At 47.7% G+C, this 27,640-nt stretch overlaps 1 protein-coding gene across 1 annotated transcript in view; it reads left to right on the forward strand.

Moving 5' to 3' along the window:
* LOC144163029 (Na(+)/H(+) exchange regulatory cofactor NHE-RF2-like) overlaps positions 1-23,365 on the forward strand; it is a 97,421-nt gene extending 74,056 nt beyond the window's left edge. Inside the window, exons 2-4 of the mRNA XM_077693812.1 lie at positions 1,839-2,402; positions 11,327-11,416; positions 20,323-23,365. Coding sequence (XP_077549938.1) covers positions 1,839-2,402; positions 11,327-11,416; positions 20,323-20,598 — 930 coding nt within the window. The 3' untranslated portion in view covers positions 20,599-23,365. The remainder of the gene's footprint in view (positions 1-1,838; positions 2,403-11,326; positions 11,417-20,322) is intronic.
* Positions 23,366-27,640: the final 4,275 nt, after the last annotated feature.

Raw genomic sequence — 27,640 nt, forward strand, 5'->3', positions numbered from 1 at the left:
ACAAAGTCACCTGGTTTCTGTCTAGTGGTCAGAAAGCTTCACATACAGCAAGCACAGATATGGGGGTCCCGAGTGCGAGCCCGAACGCAGACCTCTCGTTAAGCTTGTGGTTCACTAGAATCACTAGAATAGAGCATAATGACGTCATAAGCATAAGAAACTTCGCACCCGCCTTACAAATAGCTGAACGCATGCGCGGAACATCCGCAACCGTTCACGGCTTGTCACATGTGAACGTGTACGCGGCTCCTACGCGGCGAGATATATGCGCCCTCTGCTATGAGACAAGTGCGATACACGGGCAGTGCCGACACAAGCTCTTCGGATAGACCACACGGAGCAAGAACTTGCAGCACATACTAGGGCCGCATTTCTTCCGCGGAAGTGAGGAAAACGACGACGTCGCGTACGACAAAGGCGTCGATCGCTCATAACATGATTCAACATCAAGGACGCTTCACTCGGAATGGTGCACCGTTTGAAGAATGATCTCACGACAACCGTTTTTGTGTTATGTATTCTGGCGAGCTATATTCAACGAACTTTCATTTCAGCCCTTCAAAAAAAAAAAAAAAAAAAACCTAACGCAGGGCATAAAAATTATTCTAATTAGTCAGACATGCCCTATGTGCTGTCATCCTCTCTTCAACTCCGTATGCGCGGGCCCGAGCTTTTTCTGCACTGACAACGCACGAGTTCTAGTTTCAAAGCAAACTCACAAGAATCTTAAATATGTGTTTCGCGAAGTGTATTTCATGTCTAACGTGCAACCTATCAAAAGAGTTGAAATCGAAATTGACACAGGTGCGTGATAATAAATGTGTTCGCTTGGCAAACTATAGTTACGCACCACGCAGTGTCGACTCCGTTTGTCCGAAAACATTATCGTGGTTTTGTAGGAGGGTGAAGGTCAAGATTATCGCCCTTTAAAGGTCAATGTATTGTTCTATATATACACAATTTTGCGCGTAATTTCATTGGGGCTGTGTCAGTAGACAGCTGTGCCTTCGTGTCTAGAGGGTGTTACCTAGGGCAGGCTTTAGGCGAACACGTCAACATGATGCGTCAAGAGCAGCAGAAGTGCCAAACAGATGAGGGGCGACCTTATCTCTGGCGTATCTCTTTGTCGCTTAGCCGCATATCGCTGGTGAATTGCGGGAAAGCCCGTCGCGACAAGTGGGGAGAGCCGCGGCGCATGCGTGTTTATGGCGGTCGATGTGAGCGCTCACAGTGCAATACAACTTGCGTTCAACTAGTTCAATAGTTCAATATCGTTCAAAAGAATGTATTTTGCTCGTGTTCTAGCCAGGCATGTATTTCTCTTTTTCAGCAATGCATAATTTCGTATACCCGAGTTTATCGAAACTGCGCGTTTGCGTTTTCTAACTTAGAAATGCTATATTCTAGGCGCCATAGAAACACTTTGAAAGTATTGTTAATGTACGGTGTCACTCCGCCTAAGCGACAGGCCCGGATGTCAACGGGGGCGCGAATTTTGAAAGGACAAATTGCTATGAATGCGTCGTCTGCCTTTTCTCACGTAGTTTGCGTTGCTGCAATAATTAAGCATATATCCAGACCAAAAAAATCACGGAAACGGCTCGTGACTTGTTCCAAAGCAGCTTGTAGCCGGTAAGCCAAACAGTTGCTCCAGGAAAAAAAAAATAATGGAATTGAATTGAGTTAATGTTCGGACGTTTTACGGTAAAATGCAGATCAGTGACAATTAATGCACGTAAAAAAAAAGTGCTACCTAACCAGACGTTATTCCGTCCAGCCATCGATTTCGCACGCCCCTGTTACTTCTGATACCATCGCACTTTTCACGTTCCACGCAGGATAAACCAGATGAGCCCACGGCGGTTGAGGCTCCGACGTCCGCCCCAAACGAGGGCGCGGTTGACGGGGAGCTTCCGGCAGACGCCCCTGAGCCGCGGCTGTGCCACATGACCAAGTGGAGTGACTTCGAGGGCTACGGCTTCAACCTGCACGCCGAGAAGGACCGGCGGGGCCAGTACGTCGGCAAAATCGACGCGGGCAGCCCCGCCGAACACGCCGGGCTGCGCGAGGGCGACCGCATCGTCGAGGTGAACGGCGTGAACGTGCAGAACGAGGCGCACCGGGACATCGTGGAGCGCATCCGCGCCGTGCCCGACGAGACGCGCCTGCTCGTGCTCACCGCCGACGGCGAGCAGTGGTACCGAGACCGGGGCATCGAGGTCCGCGGGGACAGTGCCAACGTAATCCGGCTGCGGAACCCGCCGCTTAACCCGGCCACCACCGGGCAGCAGCAGGGCAGTGAGGACGGCGCCTCTGGCGGTGCGGGAGGCGACGACGAAAGACACTCCCGCAAGGACGAGGACGAAGAGGAGGCGGCTCAGTTGGCGCCCACGCCTATCCTGGTATGTACGGTCTGCACTGCGTCGGTACTGTGACATTTCGTTGCCGGATATGCACAATCCGGCGCACCCAGTGCCATCTACTGGTTCACTTAGAACACTCCTCGTGTTCTTTTGGGAACTGAATGAGTTGTGAAGTTGCGTTTGTGGGGCTTCCTTCCAGCAAGTACTGGTTGAGAACGGCAGACCGTCAGCGCACAATTGTGCATATAGCTACTTTGAACGAGTCCATTCGGGCAGAAATCGGGTTTAACCCGATTCTCCTGAGACATCTTCAGGGTGCTTTACCTGAAAACAAACAACCCTATATATATATACCATCAAGCTACTTTGCTCATGCTTTCAGTTCCTGTCCAGAGATTTTCCCACTTTGTTGTGTAGGAGAAAGAAAATGTGAAATAATGTTAAAGGTATATGTTGCCACGTTACTTTGTAACACCAAGCAGTGGAGAAGACCTTCACAAAAAGGGTGGAACAATGGCGATAGCAATTGCAGCCAAGATGATGACGACGAAGAAGAATCTTTTCCGAAAAATCACATCATCATTAAAAGCACTACGTTGTGCAGCCTCAGTAGTCTAGGGGTAGAATCGCAGGTTTTAATGCCCCAGCAGTGATAATGTTTTGTTCGAATCCTGCGCTCTTTTTTAAACAACAAGGCTGTTCTTGGTCGAGGCTTTGATGGGACAAGGCGTAGTGGCAGCGTAGTGACGGGCGCAGCGATGTGGAGAGGGCATAGCGTAGCGAGGGATAGAGCAAGTGCCAAGCACCAAAACACAGTGGAAGCTACGCAAGTAGTCCGCAGCAAAAACATGGCTGCGGTTTAGCTCAGCTAACCTCGAATACACAAAGCAAAAGCTTGGCTCAGTCTGGTTCAGTCTTGGTTTTGCCTGGCTAACTTTTGATGTAGCTGTGTTGCCGACCACGGCTCACAGCTGTTCAGTCCTGTGCAGCGCTCACAGGAGGAGGCCTGGCCTTGATTTCATTCACGGCGAATGCGGCATTCCTCTTCGCCGGGCGCATGACGAGTCATGTAGCCTAACACGACTCAGCGGCGCATGCGTTGGAGGTGGTGGGGTTGGTAGGGCAGCCTTGTGCCCTACTTTCCTCGTCGCAGGAAGCACCCAGTCATGCGCTCTAGCCTTGGCAGTGTTGCACGCTATGTATGAAACGAAGTATAGCTGGTATTTGTTGAAAGGTTTAGCTGTCAATTTCTTCGCTTGGCAACACTGGAAATGGCTGCGGACATGGCCGCTGTGCCACAGACATGGTGAGGCTTGTGCCACTGCGCCCGAACGCTGAAGAAAAAACACTGGCGTGCATCGTCTGCTCCGTTTCAGCCCAATTCTCAACGGTGGCATCAACAGAGGTGTTATTAATTGCACTAACGTTGTAGTCGAGGCCTTACTTTGCGTTCGGCGAGGTAGAGTTTGGAACGTTCAACACACATCATGTGCTTAGCATGGACCAGTACCGCCATCCCGCGGAGCCCGACGTAACCAGTTGATGGTGCACTCACATGGTTGCCTGCATGCGTGCCTCACCAGTTAATGCAAGCAATAGAGGAGTGCGCTTGGCAGTCATTCCTGGAGTGTTCATAAAATAGGTGAAGTCGCATGCTCACCGGAAGAAGCCACCCATTGGGAGCGCCAGCGAGAGTTTGCGTGTGAATGGGCATGGCATCGTCAGACAAATCCAGTCTCAGCTTGTGCAAATCTATCTGCTGGCTTTGAGAAGTTGTGTAAAGCTTAGCCTTGCAATTAGGCAATGCCAGGCAGCTTTGCTGTAAAGGGGCCATAGAGACAAAATACAAAATTTGTTTTATACAAAAGATTTGGTGTTTTATAGTGCCCCCAGTGCTTTTTTTCTGGTAGCAAGTTATGTTTATTTATGGAGAAATTAAACATTTTGAGCCAATATTTTAATTCTCCCACTGAAATGTTTGTTTCCTGAAGTCCGCGAGGACGTTTTCAGGGAAAGGTACATGAAATGGAAGTTAGTATGTTTACTGAGGTTGCTGTGAACAGTGAAAGGTGTATTTTTTTGTCTGTTTACTGTCTGCCTTCATAGGTGGCACCACAGCACCGTTTGGAGACCACTGATGTATTTTATTGTAAGGAGCTGCAGCGAACGCAAGAGACAAGAAGGGCGAAGCGTCAGGGCCATACGTAGACGAAGGCACCAAGTCACCAGCTTGTAGGCCACTTGACACTGTAGGCTTGCTCAGGTGTGCTGATCTCAGCTCCAACAGGCACTCTTGGCACCACCTTCACCAGAAGTTGTTTGCGAAAAGATTATGCCTCGTAAGAAAGAGCGACAAAAGAACAACAGCAATGACCACTGTCTGCACTTGCTCTGTTTTTGGCCGGATTTGTACCTGGCTTGCTAATGTTATGGTTGATCGTAATCGTTTGTGAAAGACTGAGTATGCCCGGCATACCGGGTCACGTAAGTGGTGATGCCGCTCATGCCAATTGGCCAGTGTCGTGTCAGACAAGCCCAATGTGGCCAACGGCTGTGGAGCCTCGGCCAGCATAGTGCGCGCTCTATGTACTCGTGCTTCTATGTTTGTGTTCAGTCGTAACTTACATTGTTTGCCCTATTATTCTTACTGCTGTACAAAAGGATGTGCACTAAAGTGAGGTGCAAATAGCCCATTCTGCATGCTTTTTGCATTTAATTTGCTTTGGGTTTTGTCAGCCTCAGCCAATCGCAACGACCGGCCCATAATATGCCATGAGTTGAGTGCAGAAAAGTAGCTAGGGTGTCGCTTGGCTGTTGTCTGTTCTTCTAATTATATAACCTATTTTAGTGAAGTTTTTGCTAAAATTGGTGCAAGTGTTATTCTAACGAGGCAATCTTTCGAATGAACCAAGCTTGCATTTTGTCTTCGTGGCTCCGTCAACATTATTCTTCACGATTTTAAAGAAGCACTGATACGAAATTGGAAAGCTGAGATAGCTATCTAAAAAGCTTCCTTTGTGTATGGAGATGCCCCACAGGAAGTTTCAACGGCAAGCGTTCGCTATAACATATTTTAAATCAATTTTAAACTTTGCACACACGAGAAGGCTCAGTACCCTTGCGACATCGGCATCAGCAGGACGTGTTCAGTGCTGCGCCATGCTCCTCGCCCTGAAGTGGTGATGTCAGGGTTCCCATGACATAATCAAAGTGCTCAGCCTTATGCATCATGTCACAGTTTTGGGACTGATCTCGTGCGGTCTGGGAACGTGCGACCACAATTGGTCTGGACACGCTCGCTCACTCTAGCCCTCCTGTCCAGACTGGCCGTTGTGCGATGAGAACGGTGATGTCAAGAGTAGAGATTTTCATACTAATACATATTAAATATATACTAGAGGGAAATCTGTCGCCGCAGTCGCGGGCCGCCATCGGCGGTGTGGCGCCATTGCCACTAGCGACGTTCCTTGCCTACTTGGCTTAGTTAGCCATATGGCTTCTTTTTTGTCTTGAAGCCAAAAGCAACAAAAAAAGGTAACATTTTTTTCTTGTTCATCGTGCATGAAGCTTCTGCATAATCACTGACAAATTAATCTTTTCGGAGGTTCAATTTTATAATAACAAAACAAATTTGATGACGCTTCTACAGTAACACTGTTGCTTTTTTGCAACCAGTGTGAGGGGCGACGCGGGCCAGCGAGGGCCCGAGACGCGACCAAGGCACTCTAAGGCAGAAAACTAACTTTATTAGCGAGGCAAGACGCCTCGAGGAGCCTCTCAAGCTACTACCGCCGGCCGCGCGCCGCACACTCGCTCTGCTCGGATTCGTGCTCGCTTTCGATGTGGCAGGCAGGTGTCGCCGTAGTCTGTGCGCTTGCGGCGCTGGCTTCTGATGTGTCGGGCAGGTGTCGCTAGTAGTCGGTGCGCTGGCTCACATCCGGCTCCTCTCTGTTGGACCAAGTCCCTTTGGTCACGGAGGTGGCACTGCTTGCTGCCTTCACTGCTAGAGGGAATAGTCCATGGAGCGCTTGGGGGTTCGGGAGGCTTCCGCTCCAGGGGCTCCGCTGGCAGCTTCCACTCCAGAGGCTCTGGCCGTAACTTCCGTTCCGAGGGTTCTGGTGGTGGCTTCTGCTTTGCTGACACCGGGGCTTTTTGGGCGAATTCTTGGGCTGATGCGATTTGAAAGACTCCTTTTTCTTCCGTTCCCGACTTCTGCTTTCGCGGTTTGTTGGAAGGGGGAGGCGGCGACGATGGTGGACGACGTAGCACGGAGCTGCTCATTGAAGGTTTTGCGGAGGCGGGTTCTGCGTGCGCTGGCGGTGGAAGCGAATAGACTTTCAATGCTGCTTCTTTTTGAGAACTGTGCCCCTTGGAGGAACGCTTTTTGTAGCTTTTGTCCTTCGACTTGTCTCGGTGCTTCTGCTCGCCTTGAATCAGTTTCTGACGATGAACTTTTGGCCTCAGACAATTTTGGCTCTGTAATTTTGGCTTCCAACTGCTTTAGTTCGGGTGGCTTGTGCTCTGCATTGTGCTCAAGATCTCCTGCAGATGAAGGTTTGGCGTCACATGACTTGTTTTTCTCCTGGGGTGGATCTTTGTGCCGCTCCTTGTTTCTTGAACTGCTCTTGTGCGCTTTACTGCTCGATGAGGACGAGGGCTTGCGGGAACTGCCACTTGTGCTGTTGCTGCTGCGACTTTTGCTCAACTTGCTTTTGGACTGGCTGCCTTTCTGCTCAACTATTGGAGAAGCAGCTTGCTTGCATGCCGGAGAGGGGCTGTAGGTGTTTGGAACATTATCTTGGCAAGATAGTGGTAACCACGGCTGCTCTTCTGGTCCTGGGAGTGGCAAACGATGGAGGCCTGCTGATCTGTGATGTCCAGGCATATGGTGATTGAAAGAGGGCCCCTGGATCATAACAGCGTTCGACATCCTGGGCAACAGTCGTTCATGGCACCGAACAATCGTTCCTGTGGGTGCGTGGCGAATTTCAGTTGGCGTGGGTGGCTGAAACACCAATTGTGCATGGCTTGCAGAAAACCAGTCTTCACCTAATATAAGTGGCACAGCATTATTATGGAGGGCGGCTGCTTCAACCAAGGCGGTGATAGGTCCGACAGAAACCTTCAAACATACGGCACCAGCTGGAGCTACTGTTTTTCCACCGACGACGACTAGAGGGGGTCTAGTCCAGGGCAAGAGGGGCAAAGAGCTGACCAGGCAGCGGGAAACAAGCGTCACTTTCGATCCACTGTCGGGAAATGCATCCACTTGACCAATCCCAGCAATTGTGGTGGTAACAAGGGCACACTGGACCAGTGATCCATCGAGGGTTTCCGAAGGGGTACTGTGGAGAGCTGGGGAAGAATGTGTACTAGACGTTGGAGCGGTAGCTCTAGATGGACACTTGGATGCGAGATGTCCTTTTTGGCGGCATTGGAAGCACACAGCTTCGGCCAAGTTCTGTCCAGGACGGTAGGCAGGAGCACCATGTTTAGCGGAGATGGTGTGGTATCGGAACTCTTGTTGGTCTGGTGGCAGGGCTGAAATTCGCTGTGGCCGGCTCGTTCTGTCTGACACAGCCTGAGGATTCATGTACGCTGAGTTGCGGGAAGGCGACTGTAGGCTTGGAGTGGGTGGTGTGGCGTTTAGATACCCTGGGCGTGAAAATGGAATGGCCGAATGGCTCAGTGTTTGATCAAGCTGAGTGACAATGTCCATATATGCTGCGACGGTCGCTGGGCGTTGTGCTGCTATAGTAGTGGCCAGGTTCGAGTCGGCAATGCCTTGAAGGGCGTACTCTATGCGCTGAGTGTCCGAGAGAGTGACTGGGCATCCAGAGATGAGCTTCAGCTTTGCCAGAGAGTAGTTGACAAGATTCTCTTCGTGTGCTTGCACGCGACAAGTAACTGCTTGTTGCCACTGCAGCAAGGTCTGCTTGGCGCTGAATTGATCTAGGAACGCTTGCCTGAACGTTTCCCACGTCGGGCATTGACGGCCAATGACGGCTTTCCAATCAGCGGCCGCTCCACGAAGTTTGCCCATGGCGACGGCGAGTAGTGTTGAAGGCTGCCACGAAGCAAGGTTTTGAGTTCGCTCCAACTCTTCAATCCAGTGGGACGCTGAAATGCCGCCGTCCCCACTGTAAGTAAGAAGCGATGCGGACAGGTCTGGAAGAGTTGTGACTTGAACAGGGACTGCAGCGCGTTGCGACACATGAAGGAGCTGCTGAAGTAAACCTGTCAGCAACTCGGTAGTTTGTGCTGCATCGGAGCTCGGCGGAGGCGGTGCTGTGTCAGGGCGCTGGGTGGACGCCGCGGAGTCTGGGGAAGTGGGCGTGGCTGAGCGGTTTTCAGCGATGTCGGCGATAAGGCGGTTTATTACTTCTTCCTTCGGCCCGGTAGCGTCCAGATTTCGGCGAGCCAACTCTTCACGGAGATAATCTGCTGTAAAGCCTGCGAGGTCCTCTGGCGTAGCCTCGTTCCAATTCACGAGCGGCATGGCGGTACAAGGCAGCAAACTGGTTACGAGACGAGAGGGCGAGTAGGGCGAACGGTTTGGGCACTGGAGGCAGGTTACTTCATCGGGCGGGCAGGCGCCAACACGACAGTCGGCGAAACACAGGGCGAAGCGCGAAATGGCTCCGGCGAAGTGGGCGGTAGCACCTGCACACGGAGGGAGCGCTGGGCGACGAAACTTCGAGGGGCGACGCGGGCCAGCGAGGGCCCGAGACGCGACCAAGGCACTCTAAGGCAGAAAACTAACTTTATTAGCGAGGCAAGACGCCTCGAGGAGCCTCTCAAGCTACTACCGCCGGCCGCGCGCCGCACACTCGCTCTGCTCGGATTCGTGCTCGCTTTCGATGTGGCAGGCAGGTGTCGCCGTAGTCTGTGCGCTTGCGGCGCTGGCTTCTGATGTGTCGGGCAGGTGTCGCTAGTAGTCGGTGCGCTGGCTCACACCAGAGCCAACTTTTCAGCCTTTTCATGAGCCATGCCAAGGACAAGTGGAACGTACGTGCCTGCCCGGTACCATAGAGTTTCTTAGTAAGTATACTAGAGAGGAAACTGCGCCTCGTAAGCCATGTCGTCGTGGGGGTTCATGGGATGACATCCTTTTTGGCTTGGGCTTGGCTTGACAACTGCAGATTCTTAAGCGGTTTTTGGGATTTGCTTTCTTCACTATGCATTCACACGTTTACGAGCTACAAGGAAGCCGAAATCCTCCCGTTTCTGTGGTAGCCGTGTTCAGTGAAACAGCAGGCAATGCGTGATCGCACCTGACGTTGCTCATGCCGCAGTCGAAGGACGTATGACTGAGCGGGTAATATGCCGCCGCGAAATTTGTAGCCGACGAAAAAAAGAAACAAAACTTACTTCGACGAAGACAAGATACGGCAGATACGGGTGCTTGTATGCGTCCTATCCTGTCATGGTCCACGACTGTTTAACGCCACGTTTTCTTTTTTCTTGTTCAACTAGCTGGCGGTCGCGGTACACCGGTTCACCACGAAGGCAACGTTTTCATAGGCACGCTCAAAAAACTTTCGAAACTCTTCAAAGAACGTATTTTTTGAAATAATGGTAAAATTATTAAAATCACATTCTCTAATGAGTTACCCCCCAAATAATAACATTGTTCGTAACTACAACCTTGGCCTGCGGAATAGCAGGCACAACCGTTCCGGCAAAAATATGCTTTACTTCCTTTTTCCTTAGTTTTAAAACAGCCTGTTTTTATTTTTCACTTACATAATTAAACACTATTCTTCGCGTTTTTGTGGCACTTTGCTTAAATTTGCGGTCACTAAAACGTTTCAATCCAAGCCAATGATGAAACTAAGGCGAGCGCGATGTATAATGGCGGTCCATGACGACACAGACGACCTTGATGTGAGCCGCATAGACGCTAGCGCCAGATTCCTCTCTAGTGTTTACTGTAAGAAACTCTATGCCCGGTACATGACAGAACGTTCGCCAAAGCATGGTTCCCCTAGACAGTGGCGCCATATTTCCCTCTAGTGTATATTAGTATGAAACTCTATGGTCAAGCGTGCCGTCCTGTCATGGTGGCCGAATCGGTGTTAAGGTGGTCGAAACCGAAACTGACACGAATAAATGAGGCTGCAAATAATTATTTATGCTGTGGTCAATCATCTAAGGTGCCATTTTACGATTACTGGGCTGGTAGGCACCTACAGCAGTGAAAAAAAATGTAACGCGAAAGTTTCGTGTCGGTACTCCTTTAAGCCAGTGAAGCGCGGGCAAATTTTTTACTGTAAAATGTACTCAATTAATGCAATTATGTGCATTCTTTTTGTAAGTAAGGTTGGTATGGCAACCTTTAATAAAGTAGGTTTAGGGGCGAGGTGTAATGTACCGATATGTTCAACATTCTGCATCGTGCCAGGTTTGTGCGTATCTCTGAATGGAATGTTGCATTGGGATTGTGGAAATAGACTGCGTCTGCAGTTGCTACAAATGTACGCTTGTACAGTGCAAAAGGTAATCCAAAGTTGTAATCGTCTGCTTCAAAACCGTTCAAAAACTGTATTCAAAAACGAAACGTTTGCTGCGAATCCAAATCTAGCTGCATTACCTCGGCATTACAATATTCGTTTGTTGTTGTAATGCAGCTTCGGATTGCCTGATCGAACTATTGTTCCCTGAAATGCTTTTACACAAAATAAACATCTAGGGCATCCTGTGCATGTTACGTTTTTAGCATTATTCGGTGACAAATATTCCTTTCATGATATTAAAAAAAATAATCGAAACCTTAAAAAAGGGTATTCGGCATGAGTGTTTTAGAGCTTAATGGTGATCTGAAGGCTCTCTATGCTGGCCTTTGCCTGCCCCATTTCCTTTGGTGACTCTGTGTTGGTCCAGTGAAAGGTACTCTACTTGCAAGCATTTGCGTGTAGGTGGCTGGTCCCTGACACACCTGTCCTATGTGTGAACTTGTGCAGAGGCGGCAGAGTGGACTCGAAGGGAAAGAAGATGCTGATGAGGACGAGAGCCGGTCACCAGAACCCGAGGCAGCGCCGGCAAAAACAGAGGTGAGCCACTCACGTGTGACATGACCCGGTTGTGAACCCTACATTTTCGGGAAGTTTTGCATATGCAGGGGCGGATCCAGCCACTCATTTTAGGGGGGGCGGTCACTTGAAGTACAAATGAAGAGGGGGAGGGTGACTTGTTTTTAGTAGTTACTATTATCAAAGGAACCCCGTCAGAGCATAAATACTGTTAATTTTTGCTCACAGTGGTTCTACTCATTTGTTGTAATCAGTTTTCTAATCTTAATGAATTTCAAGAAATACTACAAATATCCGGCTACCACACTTCAGATGTAGGCACATTTTGCTGTGCTAAGCCTTTGTTAGGAATCGGGTTGCGTGGCCGGTGCGAACACGGGTTGGTGTCGTGCCGGGCAGTCATCAGGACAAGTTGATGTGAGAAAGAACGGTCTCTTTATACAAGTATTTACATTATCCCGATCACAGTAAACAGGCAAGGCGCTTTCCGGTGCACCGGCACCATATTAAATGAGCCGGTTGACGTCCAATCATTTTCCCTCTTTCCACGTGGTCACCAGAATTCCACTAATTCTTGGATATTTCCGGGGTCATAATGATGAGCACATACCTGCACTTCAAAAGTGAATGACCCATTTATAACCAAGCATTACTGCAGATACAGTGGGAGTTCATGTACGAGACTGCAGAAACAATGCCACAGAAATATGTGCAGCTAGAGCACCACGACGGCTTGTTGGTAGATTTGGAAACTTCTACTGAAAGTTCTAATGTGAGCAATCCAATGCTACAACACAAATTCCAACCTCCGTCGTCCACGATTTCCGTTGGCGAAGCGATCAATAACTTTTTCACAGTCAACAGGGATGTCTCTGTGCGTATGTAGCAAGGCGAGGCCGGTCAGGCGTGTCTCACTCGTCTATGATCGCAGCCATGTCTTTAAGCGGCGGAGCTTAGAGAAGGATCTTTCGGCGCTGGCGACGCTGACAGGGAGAGTGGCCAGTATTTGTAGTAGTGCTTTGATCGAAGGAAATATGTCGACGTCGCACATGCAGAATGCGTCAACAGCAGTCGCAGGGATGTCGGCTCCTTGTTCTCTTTCACGCTTCCACTTTTCCCGCCATAGCCGCAGTTCTGCTGCAATAACACTAGCACTTATTGGACCGTGCCTTATGAGCGATCCTTACCGCTGGGTAATCTGCTTGACTACTTTTGCTTCGTATTCTGATGCTATGGTACTCAGCAGCTGGGATGGCAAAAATAGGAAGAGCTCACAAACTCCAAAAGTATCATCATTGAATCTCCATTTCAGGTCTGCCAACACATTATCCAGTAGAGGAATATACACTGATGTCCTGAAGAAGCTCTCTGGATCAAACGCTGGAGTGTTAGACCTGTATGACTGTCTCTTCGTGATGCGAGGGAGCCGCAGCTCTGTTTCAAGTTCGTCCGCGAGCGCGACGGCTTTCTCGTAGAGAGGTGTGAACGCCTCTTCACTGTCACGCCTTTGAGCAGTGAGGGCAGCTACAGTGTCTGTCAGCGTATTCCTTGCTGTATGCACATCAACGCACTCCTTCTGGTAGAGACGACTCAACAGAAGCGTGTGAGCCAAAAGGTCCGAGAGGCAAACTATCGCCATTATGAACTCACCATCGCCAACGGCGACGCGGAGCGTCCTTCCATTTGCAGCGCTTTGAAGCTCCTTCCAGTTGGCGACGGCGTCAAGAGGTTTCGCCACGAATGTCGCTCCACCCATCTCGTCTCGCAAAGGCTTTTCAGCTGGTAGCCAAGTGTGTTCTTTAATACACTGTTTCGTTTTGGTGAGGCAGTGAAGAAGGAAATTACCTCCTTCATAACCGCCACCGCGTTCCTAACGGCTTGAACGCACGATGACTTCGAGATCGACAAGTTGAGTGCGTGGTTAAAACACGGAGAGTGAACTGCTTTTGTGGCACACCGCTTAATTTCTGACACGGCGCAACGCAGCTCTGACACCATGAGGCTGCATCCATCTCTAGCTATGCCGACGCACCTGCCCAAGTCGAATTGTAGGTCCTTCAGCATCTTCAGAACCCGCTCACCAAGTACTCTTCCTGTCAGGATAGGCTCAGTTACGTTGGCGTCGACAGCATGGCTGTCATTGCGAGGGTCAACAAATTGGAAAAAGTCCTCTCGTACAGCGTTCTCGTGTACATAGCGCAGAGCAAGACTTAGCTGCGACGTGTGAGATACATCGGTTGTTTCGTCGAACATAATGCTGTAGACGCTCGACTCGTGCACCCACTGAATAAGGGTAGCAAGAACCTCTTCTCCACAGCACTTGATCAATTCGTTCTGGGTCGTCTTGTACGTGGCTCGAGATGATGTGCTGGCAAGGTGCTTCTGACGTTCAGTGTCCCCGCTCGATACTCGAAAGCGCAGAAGCTCGCGGAAATTGCCCTCATTCGAAGTCATTGAGGCCTCATTTGACCGCTCAAGAGGTCTTCCGTCGTCTCGATGCCCACGAAATGGTATGTTTTGGCGCCCTAGAAAGATGATAGACGTTATAATTGGGACCTGGCGGTTTCGGTTCTCGTTCACTTGATGTAGACGCTGATTGCTGATTTGGTTGGCTACATCTTTTTCGGGTGCCTTCAGACGTGCGAGAAATTCCTCCCCAGCCTGGATTGCTTCATTGTGGTACATGCTTGCTTCATGTACAGAAAGATCGCCGTCCTTTCCCAGAAGTTTCGCAAAGGATGTGAGTGGCTTGGTGACCAGTTTTTGGAGGGGGTCATTTTTCTGGTAGCCTCCCATCGCACCTGTTGCGAACAAAACGCAGTACTTGCAGTACAGGCCCCTGCTATAATCGGGCAGGGCAAGCCACTTGAACTTGTTTAAATGCGACCGACTTACGTATCGCTTCTCATTTTTGCCGTTTTTCCGGTGAAGTGAGAATGGAAAACTGTAGTTATCCGGAGGGCACCAATGCGTTTCCAACAAACGCCGTTTAGTGTAGTCATCGACTTTCCTACCGATGAACTTTCCTATGTCACTCGAGAATTCCGCGGAGATGCTCGGAGATACCACGTCCATTCTTTCGCTTTCAAATTCGGTAGTCTGGTCGCATGGAGAAGAAAGGGGTGAACATTCGCCTTGCAGAGGTAGTGATGCGCTACATGCTGCCGACCGGGGAAGAATACAGGTGTTAGCGTATTTCTCGTCCAGTCGTAGCGTTGGCACAACTGCTGATGAGGTGGCCTGTTCCGTGCCTTCGACTGCAACATGTAGGGATTTCAATTAGCAGCAGGAAGGAAGAACTTGTCGATCTTCTGCGAACTTGCCTTCTTCATTCTTCAGAGAGAGCTTTGGGGTTGCAAACAGACGAAAGAAAAGGTGATAGTCCAATGCTGTCGGTGTACATGAGAAGCCGCAATTGCGAGCTGAATTCATGTTTTAAGATGCTTCATGTATCAATATGCAGAATACAAAAAGTAATATTTGCTGACCTGACGATAGAACGAGAACTCATGACTTAAAGCCACATCCTAGAATCTGTACAAGAGTATATCAGCATTTAAATTACTAACAGGGGAGCTTACGCATGCAAAGAAAATTCTTCGAACAATAAATGGATACGCACAGGAGATTGCGCAAGCACTGCTCCACTTGCTCATCTTCAATCGTGCGTTGCATCGTTTTAACAAGCAAAACAGAGCGAGAGCAACTTCAACGTGCAGAAGCATCACAGACGACGAAAATTAGCAAACGGCGCAGTGCTTAGGCATATTTACGTAAACCTTACAGGGGACTTTCAGTGGAATACTTTAAAAAGAACTGTTCATCGTGTAATCGAAAGAATGAATCACAAAGCGCGTAGCGACATGATGTCGTGCTAAGCTTGAGCAAGAGATTCTGTATCGGCTTGCGGTAATCAAATCGCTTGTACTTTAGCAAAATTATTTCAGTCTATGTGACATTGCTTCACTACCTTTGAAACTCCCCAGCATAAAATCGTGGGCAGTGTTCATTTCATCAATATGAAACAACACATGCTCGTATTCTTTGTAAACGCATGCTTAGAAAAACGTACCTTGAAGTTTTATCATATGAATAACCTATACTGCTGCAAAAAGTACTTAATTCAATCACTGATGCATATCGTCGTAGCGGGTTCTATAGGACTTTGGTACATTCCTCATAAGTGCGTTAGAAGGGTCAGTATAGTAACTACAACATCCAGGGGTATGCTTGGCTGAATACTGACGTGGCTGGCATCTCGAATACTGCAGCTAGCAATGATAGGCACGTTTCAAGTCTTCTTGTACTCAAAAACGAAACAATTAAGAGGTGCGGGTATCAAATCTAAAGTTCTAAACGCAAGCTATATATTTGCGCGTGGCCAACGCTTACCTCGAGTCGTCAGGATGGGTCAAGTGGCTACTACAGTACCAGTCGTCAGATTCATGCGACTCGGCCGACGAAATCACGTGCTGGTCATGTAGTGAGCACGTGAATGTTTCGTCACCTTCGACTACATGTCACATCTCCTTCAACTTGTGCCGCAGTACTGAACCACCGAACCTTTTTGCCTCGTCGGCTGACGAATGACGATAAAAGCGTACACACCGATTGGTTGCTGGAACTCAAGTGTCTTTATTAAGCGAAGAAGAATGGTGACCCCCCCGCCCCCCCTTCCCCGGTCCCCGATGGCGCGGCAGCGCAGGCGTGGAACACAATATCTCACGTGTCATACATCCGGCGGGTCAGGTAACGCGAACCGCCCGAGCAAGCGTGAGAAAGGCACCTTCAGTGAGCCGTGAAGTGCGCGTCCACTACACTTCTGTTTATTTTGATAGAAAAAACAGATCGGTCAGAGCGGCTGTAGCAATCCCGGCTACGCAGCGGCGGCCGCGGCTTATTGCACCGTCTGAATAAATACAAAAACACACAAAAATGTGGGAGGTAACTGCTCTTTTTGTTTCAATCTCCTGAACGACAGCATGCGCGAAGAAAGCGGGGGCAGAGAGAAAGCCCAAGCACGGCTGCTCCCCCCGCCGCTCCGCGAAGCTGTCGATTAACTTGCGCCGGTTCACGGCTGGTGCACCTGCAGCTCCTCGGTTTGTGAGGGTAAACCGTGCTTGCCTAGCTCGGTTTGCAATAACCACGATTAGGAGACTAACTTCGGTTATGCCTGCCGTGTAGCTACCTCTCAAGCCGTGAAGGCCGATCATAACAGCCGTTCTAGCCATTCGGCTTCCTCTGCGGTTAGGGCAGTCGTGTCGGGGCAACCTGACCACAGGCACTGAAGGGAGGGGGGAGAGGGGGGAAGTTGACACAGGCTTTGGGGGGGGCGATCGCCCCTACCGCCCCCCCTCTGGATCCGCCACTGTGCATATGGCACTAAATTTCCTTTGAGAATTACCTGCGGAGCGTATAGGTGACACAGGGAGCCATTTTCCGCATATAAAGTGAATTTAAACTGCTCTTGCTGTTATAATTTATAATTATGTGCACTTCATGTAAACCAGCTATACATGAAGCACACATTATTCTGAATGGGGACAACGAATGCAGTTTAAGCTCTATTTCTGTTTCAATTTTGTCTCCCATCACTCCAGTATGTACCGCGACTAATTTCCTTTAAGGGACACTGAAGTCAAACTACAAGTTGCTCTAGTACGATATATTTGGTCACCGAGGACACGCATATACCTCTTAAGCATAGCTTTTTTTAGAATAAGGTATAAAATAGTGAAAACATGAAGACAGACGCTGCCACCCCTGGCTATACCGTGCAACTTGCATCGGGAGTGGTTAAAACGTCTGGAATACACAATGTCTTTTCTGGCAGGTGCTGGATGGTGCTACTCGTCCATACTGGGGCGGTGGTACCTCTTTTTGAGGAAGCGTGCGAGCTACGCACGAGCGGTTGGTTCAGCACAAACATTTGCAGGCCCTCAAAAGAACAATATATTTTTCTTCAACAAAGTGTCAAATACTGATCGTGGGTCCCCTGAAGGAACATTTTAATTATTAGTCCGGAGCTGAAAAGGATGTGGGAGTCCAATAAATTTGTGTGACTGATTTGACTGAAACTGACCAAACCGCTCAGTACGCGGTGGCAATGTATGCTATTGCTTCTATGCCGTACAGCTGCCTCGCTTGCTTCCAGTTTATTGTGACATTAACAGGGACTGCAGTCGCTGTTTGCGTCAGGTTTTGATCAGTGTTTGATTAGCAATTTCTCAGCAATGAGGGCATCTTTCGGCACCGAATCATTGCTAAAATGGCTATGGGAAGGTGAGACGTTCATTTGAAACCTACTTGCTGGTTGCCTCTAGTGTCCCTTTAAGGGCATTGATTACCACATTCAAAACTGCTTGCTGGTGGGGTCATGCCTTGTTCTTGCAGCAAGTCACTCTAGTTTTGATGCTGAATACAAAATCAGGATGGGAAGCTGAATGAAAATTTGCTCTGCTATGCCTCATTGGACACGTCTTAGCAATAAGTGGCATCTGCAATGATCATTCTGTGCATAGTTCTGGTACTCGCACTTCCATGCACAAGTCCCTCACAAAGGACACTGTTACTTTGGCTTCTGGGTTGGTAACTACACGAGGAGGCTAGCCACCAACAAAACAGGCGTTGAGGGACGGTGGCAATGAATTGGCATTCATGTTGGTGCCACTTGTGAGGGACAGTTCATTGGGACGCCTGTGTACGCTGGCTGGTGTGCACCTTGCTAGTTATAATTCTCTGTTGCCTATTAGCAGTGGCACTGCTTTGATACTAGGGTTAGCAACCCTACTTCAGCAGGATGTAGTTGGCCGAGCCTCATGCTCTTCCATTGGGTGGTTCGTGCTTCGCCTTTGTTGCGCAGCTTCGCTGTCGTGCAGAAAAGCCTGTGTGATGGCTTACGCTATTCTGATAGGATAAAAAGAATTCCATGCTTTGCAATGACGGCGGGGTTCTGCAGGGTGGCAGGGGGAGGGCTTAAAAACAGAAGTGTTTCGATAATAGTAGGGGCATTGCAGATCCAACAGATCTCTTCATCTTGCAAAATTGCAAATTGGAGGTCCAAATTGTAAAAAAGAAACATCAAAGCCGGCTTTCACAACAGTGCAATCCTGATGTCACAGCAGAGCCGTATTCATCTCACTAAGCTAAACTCGACGAGCACCGTATAAGTCACTCGCAACCATTTACCCTGTGTATAAATATGGCGCTTGTCAGCAGTAGACCAAATCAAACGCAAAGTAAAGTACATAAGGGCTTTATTTCTACAGTGCCCTCTTCAGTCTTCGTATACTTCGTCCACCGCCCCAAAGTCTTCGTCGAGCACTCCCTCGACGTTGCAGACTTCCACTACTACTACTTCTTCTTGTTCTTCTGGGTGATTTCATTCTCGTCTGGCTGCACAGCACACTTACTGATTAGCTGTCTCATCTTTGGGCGTCCGGATGTTCTTTAGTTGTCCCATCCCCCATGTGCACAGCACAGAACCTGAGAGAGTTCTGCCGCCGCCGCCACTGCGGCTCCGAGTTTTATGAACGCAGGTAGTTACACCTAGCGATGCCAGCAAGTAATGTCAAGAGCAGACAGTCGTTTTATTCCCTTTAGAGTCTTTATTCCCTCCTCTTCATCCCCACAGAGTAGCCAACAACATGCCGGCAGAGGATTATGATATGCGTGTGCGATGCCGTGGGGCATTGCAGCCGTTAGTCTTTGTATCAGCGCGTTGGGCAAAGGGCATTTCTGTGTTTAATTATCCATAATTGTTCTGTATCTCATTGTCCTTCAATTTCTTTTCTCCCCAATGTCTTCAAAAAGCATCTGCTTCCTATTCTCAAAATGCTGGGGGTGAACAAGGGATAGGTAGATAAAGGCTGCGTACATCGAACGTAGTCTTCTGTGTATTTGGAGCACTTACAAGCCCACCTCTTGTGAATGACTTCGTAGTTTGTTTGCGGTGTTGAATTAACAGGACGTCAAAAAATGCACCTGCAGGTGTTGGATCCTTTTAATGGAGGGGGGATGTAATACATAGCTTAGTGTATCACAAGACATGAGCAATTTCAAATTACAGAAACTGAGAGAGAGACAGATAATGGAGAGAGGGAGAGGATAAGGGAAAGGGAGATCGAGGGAGACTGGGAAGAGGAGATATAGGGAGAGACAGGTAGAGAGGGAAATGAAGCGCTGATGCAGTTAGCTTTGCCTCTGATCTCGCCACGCCAAGACTACTAAGTGTATCCAGTTTAGGCTCTAGATAGCTTGTATTCACTGGCGAGGCACGCATGCAGGCAACCATGTGAGTGCGCCGTCACTGGTTGCGTTGGGCTCCGCGGAATGGTCGTACTTGTTCGTGCGAAGCACATGATGTGTTTCGGATGTTCCAAACTCTACCCCACCGAACGCAAAGTAATTCCTCGACTCCAATGTGATTGCAATTTATAACATCTCTGTTGACACCACCATTGACAATCGAGTGACGCACGCCGGTGGTTTTTTTTTCTTCGTCGGCGTGCGGGCGCAGTAGCACAAGCCGCACTATGTCTGTGGCGCAGCGGCCATGTCCATGGCCGTTTCCAGTGTTGCCAAGCGACGTAATCGACTGCTAAACTTGTCAATGAATACCACCTATAGGGAGAGACTGGTAGAGAGAGGGAAATGAAGTGCTGATGCAATTAGCATTGCCACCGACCTCACCACGCCAAGACTACTCAGTGTATCCAGTTCAGGCTCAAGATAGCCATAGTGGCCACTTTGTAGACAGTAGAGTTTGGCAGGCAGTTTTCCCCCTTCTGGTGCCCGATCGCAATGCTTTTCTTCGCAAGGGACCGCGACCTGCTGCGAGGTTCATACGAATTCATTCAAACTGGTTTCAAATCTGCCCGATTGCTGGAAACTTGCTCTCACAAAGCTTCGCTGAATGCTCGTTTCAGGAGCCTCCGCGGGAAGTGAAGACGCCGGAAGCTGCCCCAGAGGCCGTGGACAGCCCCACCGCAGAGTCCCCGCGGGCGGAAGAGAGTCCCGTGGCGAGCAAGCCCGCGGCCGCGTCTCCGCCGTCCGAGCCGGCGAGTGCCACCAGCAACGGCTCCCTCAACCTCAACATGAGTGCCTCCGAGATGAGGCAGCTGCTCGCCCAGCGGAAGAAACACGACCCCAAGAAGATACAGATGGACCTCAAGAAGAAGTACGAGCTCATTGAGCAGATGTGAGCCTCGTCGCTCGAGGCTGGCTCACGCGAGGTAGGGGAGTCTCTGTCTGGTCCCCACGTGGCCGGTGTTTCGGGGCTGCGTTTTCACTTTTTTGTTGTTGTTTTACCGCAGAGTCGGGGAAGGGCGTGTGGCTTCTCAAGACTGGCTGCATAATTCTGCCCGAAATTCTTCAAGTTACGACAGTAATTTTTCAAATGATGCTATAATAAGCTGAGCTTTCGAAGTTGGGGTGACGTTTAGTGGAAGCAGTTGGAATGGGGCAAATGTAAGAATTGACTTTTACCTAGCTGTATCAGAAAGCTAGCAGTGGATGGTGTTCACATTGTTTGTGGCTTAGCTACTAACAAGGGGTGGAAATACATGTCCTCTTTATGGCAGGGAAAAAATATGGAAGGTAGTTGGATGGCTTAATGTGTGTTTAAAATTTGATCGCTGTTTACAGCTAAAACTAACACTATTGATATTCCAGTATAATTGCTTGTGTTCAAGTAGTCTGACTGTCTGTAAGGTTCAATTGATATATTGTCTAGCAGCAGTTGATTAGAGGCAGATGTCCGTGTTGCATTAATGTAAAATGTTTGATCTAAACAGTGATGGTAATTGCATACTTTAAACCTCCTCACTCACTATCGCATAAAGGTATGTGCCTGAACTTGTCATTACTATCGTCTCTGCTTTTAGCTCAATGAGTGAATGAGACCAAGAGGTGTTGTTGACCGAAATAGCTTGCATTGGATGACTTGCTTTAGCTTGAATACCTGTATCCTGAGTTGAGAGTGGAAAGCTCAGAGTTTTTCCACAAGGTCGTTTACTTTTCCTGTTAGATTTTCCTGTACTTTATGGGGCTATGTCAACTTTTCTTTCTCTTTGCATTTTTGTGTTCTTTGCTTTTTAAGCATGAAAACTTGAATGCGACATTCTTAATCTCTTAAAGACATTACTGTGTTTGCTGGTCTCCCTCTATAATTTTTCTTAAATGTCATCTTCTTTGTAAAGGTCGTCTTCTAATGGCGTTAGCGTAGTACAAGTTACTGATAATTTGCGTACTTACAAAAATGTGCTTTGCTATCGCTGCAGGCCTGATTTGCAATGCTGACTTAACACATTCCACGTCCTCTTACATTCCATTTACTGCTTGAATAGTGTTTTGAAAGGGACATATAATTCTTGTGTCTGTGTATGCACTGCAGTTCACATTTTGGAAACTATCTTTAGTGCAGTCTCATATTCGAATGAAGAAAGGGGTTTCTAAAAAAAAAAAGTTGTGCCCTTCTGATAACATTTTTCGTTAGCTGCTACTCGCAAAATTGAAATTTAGGGTCGCCATTGTATTAGGGCTAAGTGGTATTGCTAAAATATGGTTGTGTCTTTTTTATTCCATTTTGATAGGTACTGCTAATGAAGTGGCAATTTAGGAGAGTGTCATTCCATGAGGGTAAACTATGATGGTCTCTGTTTTGGGTTCTCCCTTGTTAGAACATGTCCAGTGTGTTTTACTCTGGTTGTTTGCCGATTGTGTGGTGGCCTAAACATTTTTTCGAGCACCTTTTTAATATTTGTGTCCTATTGCCGATAACTGCTTGAGCTGCGCAAACTGTCCAAACCAAACTGCTTGCCCAAATTCACCTCCCTGAAAGCTCAGAGCAAGCCCAAAATACTGTGCAATGTGAAAGGTACCAACTTGGTACCTTTAGTACCAGCTTGGTACTAAAACAGTCGTCTCAAGTTTGTTGCTTGCATCAAGCTCTACGGACGGTTGTTATAATGTGATCAATGATGAACAAAAATATAGCACTTCTTTCCTGCTTTATGAAGTTGGGGTAAGTGTGGAACCCTTTGATGCCTTTATGCTTAGCTTTTTTATGTGTGCTCTGTCCGTCTTAGCGTACTTTTCGAGAGTATCTTTTGATGCCGGCTGTCGTATTTTTACACCGAGTGTTTTTTCTTTTCGTGTGTTCTGATTTCAGGGTAACGTCATTGACCATTATTTTTCCCGCACCTGCTGTGCTTTTCATCACAGTAATGCGCACTTGTTTGTGTCGGTTAAAGTTTATGCTGTCATTTCTTTTATGCCTGCCGAGAGCTGCAAACAAGAGAGGGGTAAACTTTGTGTCCGAAATGGAGTAAGGAAGGAGCGTCTTTTCTGGAGTTGAACTTTCCCAAATCGGATAGTTAAATGTATTTCAAACGTCCCTCTATAAGCCAGGATTCACCTTTTTGCTGTATGAAAATAACACGAACTGACTACGAATTCCCGGTTTGTTGTGCATCTAAGTTACACTAGAACTCTGTTGGTTACGTGTTATATATGTTTAAAAAGAGTATGAACTGATCTGGGATGTCATTTCAAAAGGCTTTTTTTTTTTTTTTGACCACATTGTGGGAACGAGCCTTCTGCAGTGAAATATAAACTAGCACAGCTGTCTGGTGTAACTGGTTACGTGGTCTCGCACCTGTTGTTCTATGCACTTTGTATTTCTACCACCTTGGCAGCCAAGCCAAAGTTGTCAGGTGTTTTAAGCCGGTTTCAGCTAGGAGCGGAAGTGTGGTCGGGCAAACCCAGCCCGGATTTAGGTTTCCGGGTGGAATTTTCTAGCTGTAGTGTTTTGTAACTCCGAGCTGCTGTTTTTACCCGAGAATATTCTTTCTGAAGTGCCTTTGGATGGTTTCAGAGGCGATAGGAATTTCCCTGTTGCCGACGGCAAAGAGAGAATTTATTTTTGCTACGAGCATGTTTTTTGGCAGAGGCAATAAACGTTCACCTTAAGTGCTGTGCTCAATTTCTTTCCCTTGGAGCTCTTTCTTTTTTCTGTTTGCACTGCAGAAAGTCTGGCACAGAATTTAACAGGTGCTTCTTGTCTTTCTCTTGACATGACCAACAGAGATCCAAGTATCACAAAGAGTGTTATGTATTTATACGTAGGGCATGCCCTATCTGTAGTACTCAGCGATGCAAAAGTATGTTAAATGAGTAAAATAGACGTTATTCTAATTTAATATGAGCCGGAATTATCAGCATCGTGTTTATAAACATTGCGGGGAAAAAAACGTTGATGTGTCAGCGAGTTTAAAACATATTGAGAAATCTGTAAATATGCGCAATTTAGCCCCAAGTTCAGATTTACCCTATCAAGTGCTGCATGAGACCAACTCCGCAATTGCTTTGTGGACACTGGTAAACGTTACGTACACCCGCAAGAATCAGTTTGATGTCTGTATAGGCCTGCAGGATTATGAATTTACAAAAGGCGTCTTTTAGCCTTTTTTACTCCTGTAGAGATCTAATTTTTAAAAAATGCATGATATAGCAAATTAGGCTAGGTCCTGAATCGCACCTTAACCGTTTTTACTTTGTTAAGCGTGCAATTTTAAAAATCCTGCTTGCCCTTTTATTGGTTTGTTGGGAGACAATTTTGAGGTTAGTTTTAGTGCATTTGTATGGGTGACACTATTTAGCCTAAAAAAAAAAAAAAAAAGGTTCGCCGGGTACCATATTTTCGCGCGTACAACCCGCCCCTACATATAATCCACACCCCCACTTTCAGCCCGCTGCAAAAGAAAAAAGAATCCTCACGTATTCCCTGCACATTTGGTTTAGGGAAGGCTAAACCAAAGCTACTGCTCAAACAACACATCACATATTATGTAAACAGAAAAAGCATATATTTACCAAGTAGGATACACTGACTGCAAGGCGAAAGTCACAATTCACTCAGTGTCACCGCTGTCGCTAGAGCTGTCACTTGAGCCGCAGTCCTCACTGTTGTACACAAGGTCATCTTCACGGCACAACGCGCATCGCCGTGAAGCTGTACTACAGAAAAAACCTCGCGTATCATCCGCACCCCTACTTTGCCACTGAAATTTTCGCATTTTTTGGTGCAGGCTATACGCATGAAAATACGGTGCCTATCTAGCTAGAGATCGGGCAGCTAGTGTGCGCCTCCTGCCAGGCGAGTGATCATAGGCGTGGCATCTGCTGTCACATCCTGAAAACTACACGTTTTGTAAATAAATGCAAACAAGCACCGAAACATGTTTAACCATATCAACCATACCGATACAATATTCAGGGCAGCATATGAAGCTTCAAACAAAAAAAAAATTGGAAATACAGTATAGCCCACTTAAGCGAACCCGCTTTTAACAATATAGCGGTTATAACGAACAAATCTTCATTTTCTGTTACCATTGGTATACATAGATTTTCTGTCCAGATATAGCGAAAAGCGGATATAACGAAGTGATTTCGGTTTCCCGTTGTGTTCGTTATAAGCGGGCTCGCCTGTACTATTACGTAGACTTTTTGTAAGCTCCGCTGACATGCCATGTGGCAACTATGGCCTATCTGGAATGGAATGGAATTTCTGTGGTTACACAATTTTTACAACTCGATTTCGTATCCCACTACTGCTTGGTGGAAGTGCAGACTGTCGTACAATGCTCACACAGATGCCTGCAGTGAGAAATCACGCATAATCGTTCCCTGTCAACTCGACAACGGACAACGCGGCTCCAGGAGAGGGGGGGCGGCTCACGGCGTTCTCTTCAGCGGCCTTCGATATATCACATGCCGGGTAGTTTTCTCCTTTTCTCCGCAACGCGGAGGGGCCTATTTCTGGTGTGGTGCCACAAAAAAGCAGACATAGGTGCCTGCTCGCAAGCAAGCGCTCGGGCTGGTAGAGCGTTTTTGAAGCAATACACGTTTGTTGTCTTGTGGTCCCGCTGAAAGGGAAGTATTGAGCTCGCCACTTAAACTCCGCGCGCACTCAAAACACAAAAGAAACGGCAAAACTGTGCCTACAGGTTCGGGCATACAAGAGGCTAGTACACAGCGCTGACGATGGCGGAAATGGGAGAAATTAGCCGTGAAATTGACCAGTGACAGCCGATCGGGCAGCCATGGCCACAGTGACGTCGCTTAGGCCATGCCAGGGGTGCATAATGAGGAGAACTGAAGAGAGCGCAGTTGGTTTTTCCGCGTCTTTCACAGCGATTTGCGCGCTCACCGCTTCACGTGCACGTGTAATATTTGGCTCGGGTATTCCTGGCACTGTAATCTAAACGTCGTGCAGGTTTACTTGCACTGCACAAAGAGTGTTGCAGGGTCCCTTTAAGCAAGCAACGAAGCTTATTCTTTAGGTCTTCATGTTTATTTTTGAAGACTACATCTATTCTCGCTCGGCTGCTAGTGTTTTTGGCTCCTGAAAATGCCTGCCAGGCCAATTGCCATTGGTTCATACTTTTTCCCTCTACCAAACTGAATGAGTGGGCCAGTGAGCGAGCGAGCGAAAGGGGGCTAAATTCATATCTTTAGCGCAACACTTTCCAAAGGTTGTCAGGTCCTTCATCAATTGTCAAATAATTTAGTAATGTTGTTAGGTATATTCAGAGATCTTCCGCCGAGTTACTCTAAAATTATGGGACAATGGCCAATTGTTGGTGGAAAATTAGTACTCACAGCTACCGCTGTATAACTCTACAGTCCTGTCACTCCCATGAAATGCTCCAGATTCTCGCATTTCAACGTGAAAATAAAAACATGCTTAGGTACCCACGCTGCTCCATTCTCAAAGCAAGCCACCTTCGAATTATCACTCGAGTTTGCTTCACCGGTCCGGGTTATGCACCTTCTCCTTTTAAAGCTCCTTGTATTTCTGCGTTGAAGTTTATCCGACAAAAGCCATATCAGTTTTCATAGCAACGCATGCACAAGCGCTTGGCATTTTATCGTTATTTTTAACTGCGGACACCTTACACAAATGATTTGCTGAACAGCTTTGCTTTTGGAATGCAGTTTTTGCGGAAAACCTCATCAATGACCGAACGCATTAAAAGAGAACTGTTTCTGCCACTTTCTTACTTCCGCAAAATGTTCACACCAGTCATTCACAGAGGTTAGCTCAGATTTTATAACCGGTGTGTGGCATTGAAGTTATTGCTCAACAAAGCACGCTGTGATCTATCTTGATAGGAAGACACAAGGCCAAACAGCAGCTGAAAAAATTAAAGCCCTTCTGCGCAATGTGAAAGCTGTCGGAAGTGCAGAGCAGTGATTCGCCATAATGGGCTGTGGCGCCGTTATTCGCTCACGGCTACCACCCCATGCAATTCAAATTTCCCGCCTTCGCAGTGCTTGCGCGCCCCCTGCCTGAAACTGCGCCGAGTGGGAGTTCTGTTCTTTTTGTGCTTGCTTTTCCTCTCGCACGTGCGGCATTGCACTGCCACTTTTTTTCACTTACTATCGTAAAAACCAAACCAACGAGCGTTCCTAACAAAATGAGCGTGGGCGCCGACGGTTAATTGCGTATATTTTGCCTCAAATGTACCTAAAGTTTTTTTTTGTGCTAAACAGCGGGTAGATGTATGACAAGCGCCAGCGGGTAACGAGCTTCGAACACTTACAACTATATAAACCGCTTGGCTTTCGAAGCCCCTGGGTTACGCCGCAACGACAACCGCTACAACGGAACGCCGTGTGGCTCTACTTGGGTCCAGCGAGCGAGCTACGACGACAAGGCGAGCCCCTAAAGTGCTCTGCACTTAAAATTTTATTTCAGTAGTTGAATGCAACACCTTACATTCCATGAAAGCTGACTAGTAACAGGAATACTTGAGTAATAACACACAACATAAATGTTTCTGAGAACACTACTGCAAACATGACAGACACTGAGGTCTGTGTCAATGCTGAAGCCAATTTTCTTGGCTAAAAACACAACAAAAATAAACAACACTCAGTAAGTGGCTGTAGCATTGCAGCATGTTACATGTCACAGAACACTCAACTGCGACGAAATGTGAAATGTATTAAAACAGCAAATGGTTAAACACTAAAAACAAAGTTATGGGAACAAGCGAGTGAGCCATGTTTTCTCTATAGCCAACTTGCCGAGCTTCAAATACAAAACTAAAAGACCATAACACCAAAACTTAGCAACTAGCAGCAGTAACATTTTATCACATTACATTTTGCAAGAAGAAAAACATTAATGGGAACACTGAATTACAAAATGCCATTAGTTCTAAGAAAACAGCAACA

The sequence above is a fragment of the Haemaphysalis longicornis genome, unplaced genomic scaffold, assembly GCF_048455015.1.
Source record: "Haemaphysalis longicornis isolate Haplotype H1 unplaced genomic scaffold, Haemaphysalis longicornis Haplotype H1 scaffold_12, whole genome shotgun sequence".
Lineage (NCBI taxonomy): Eukaryota > Metazoa > Arthropoda > Arachnida > Ixodida > Ixodidae > Haemaphysalis > Haemaphysalis longicornis.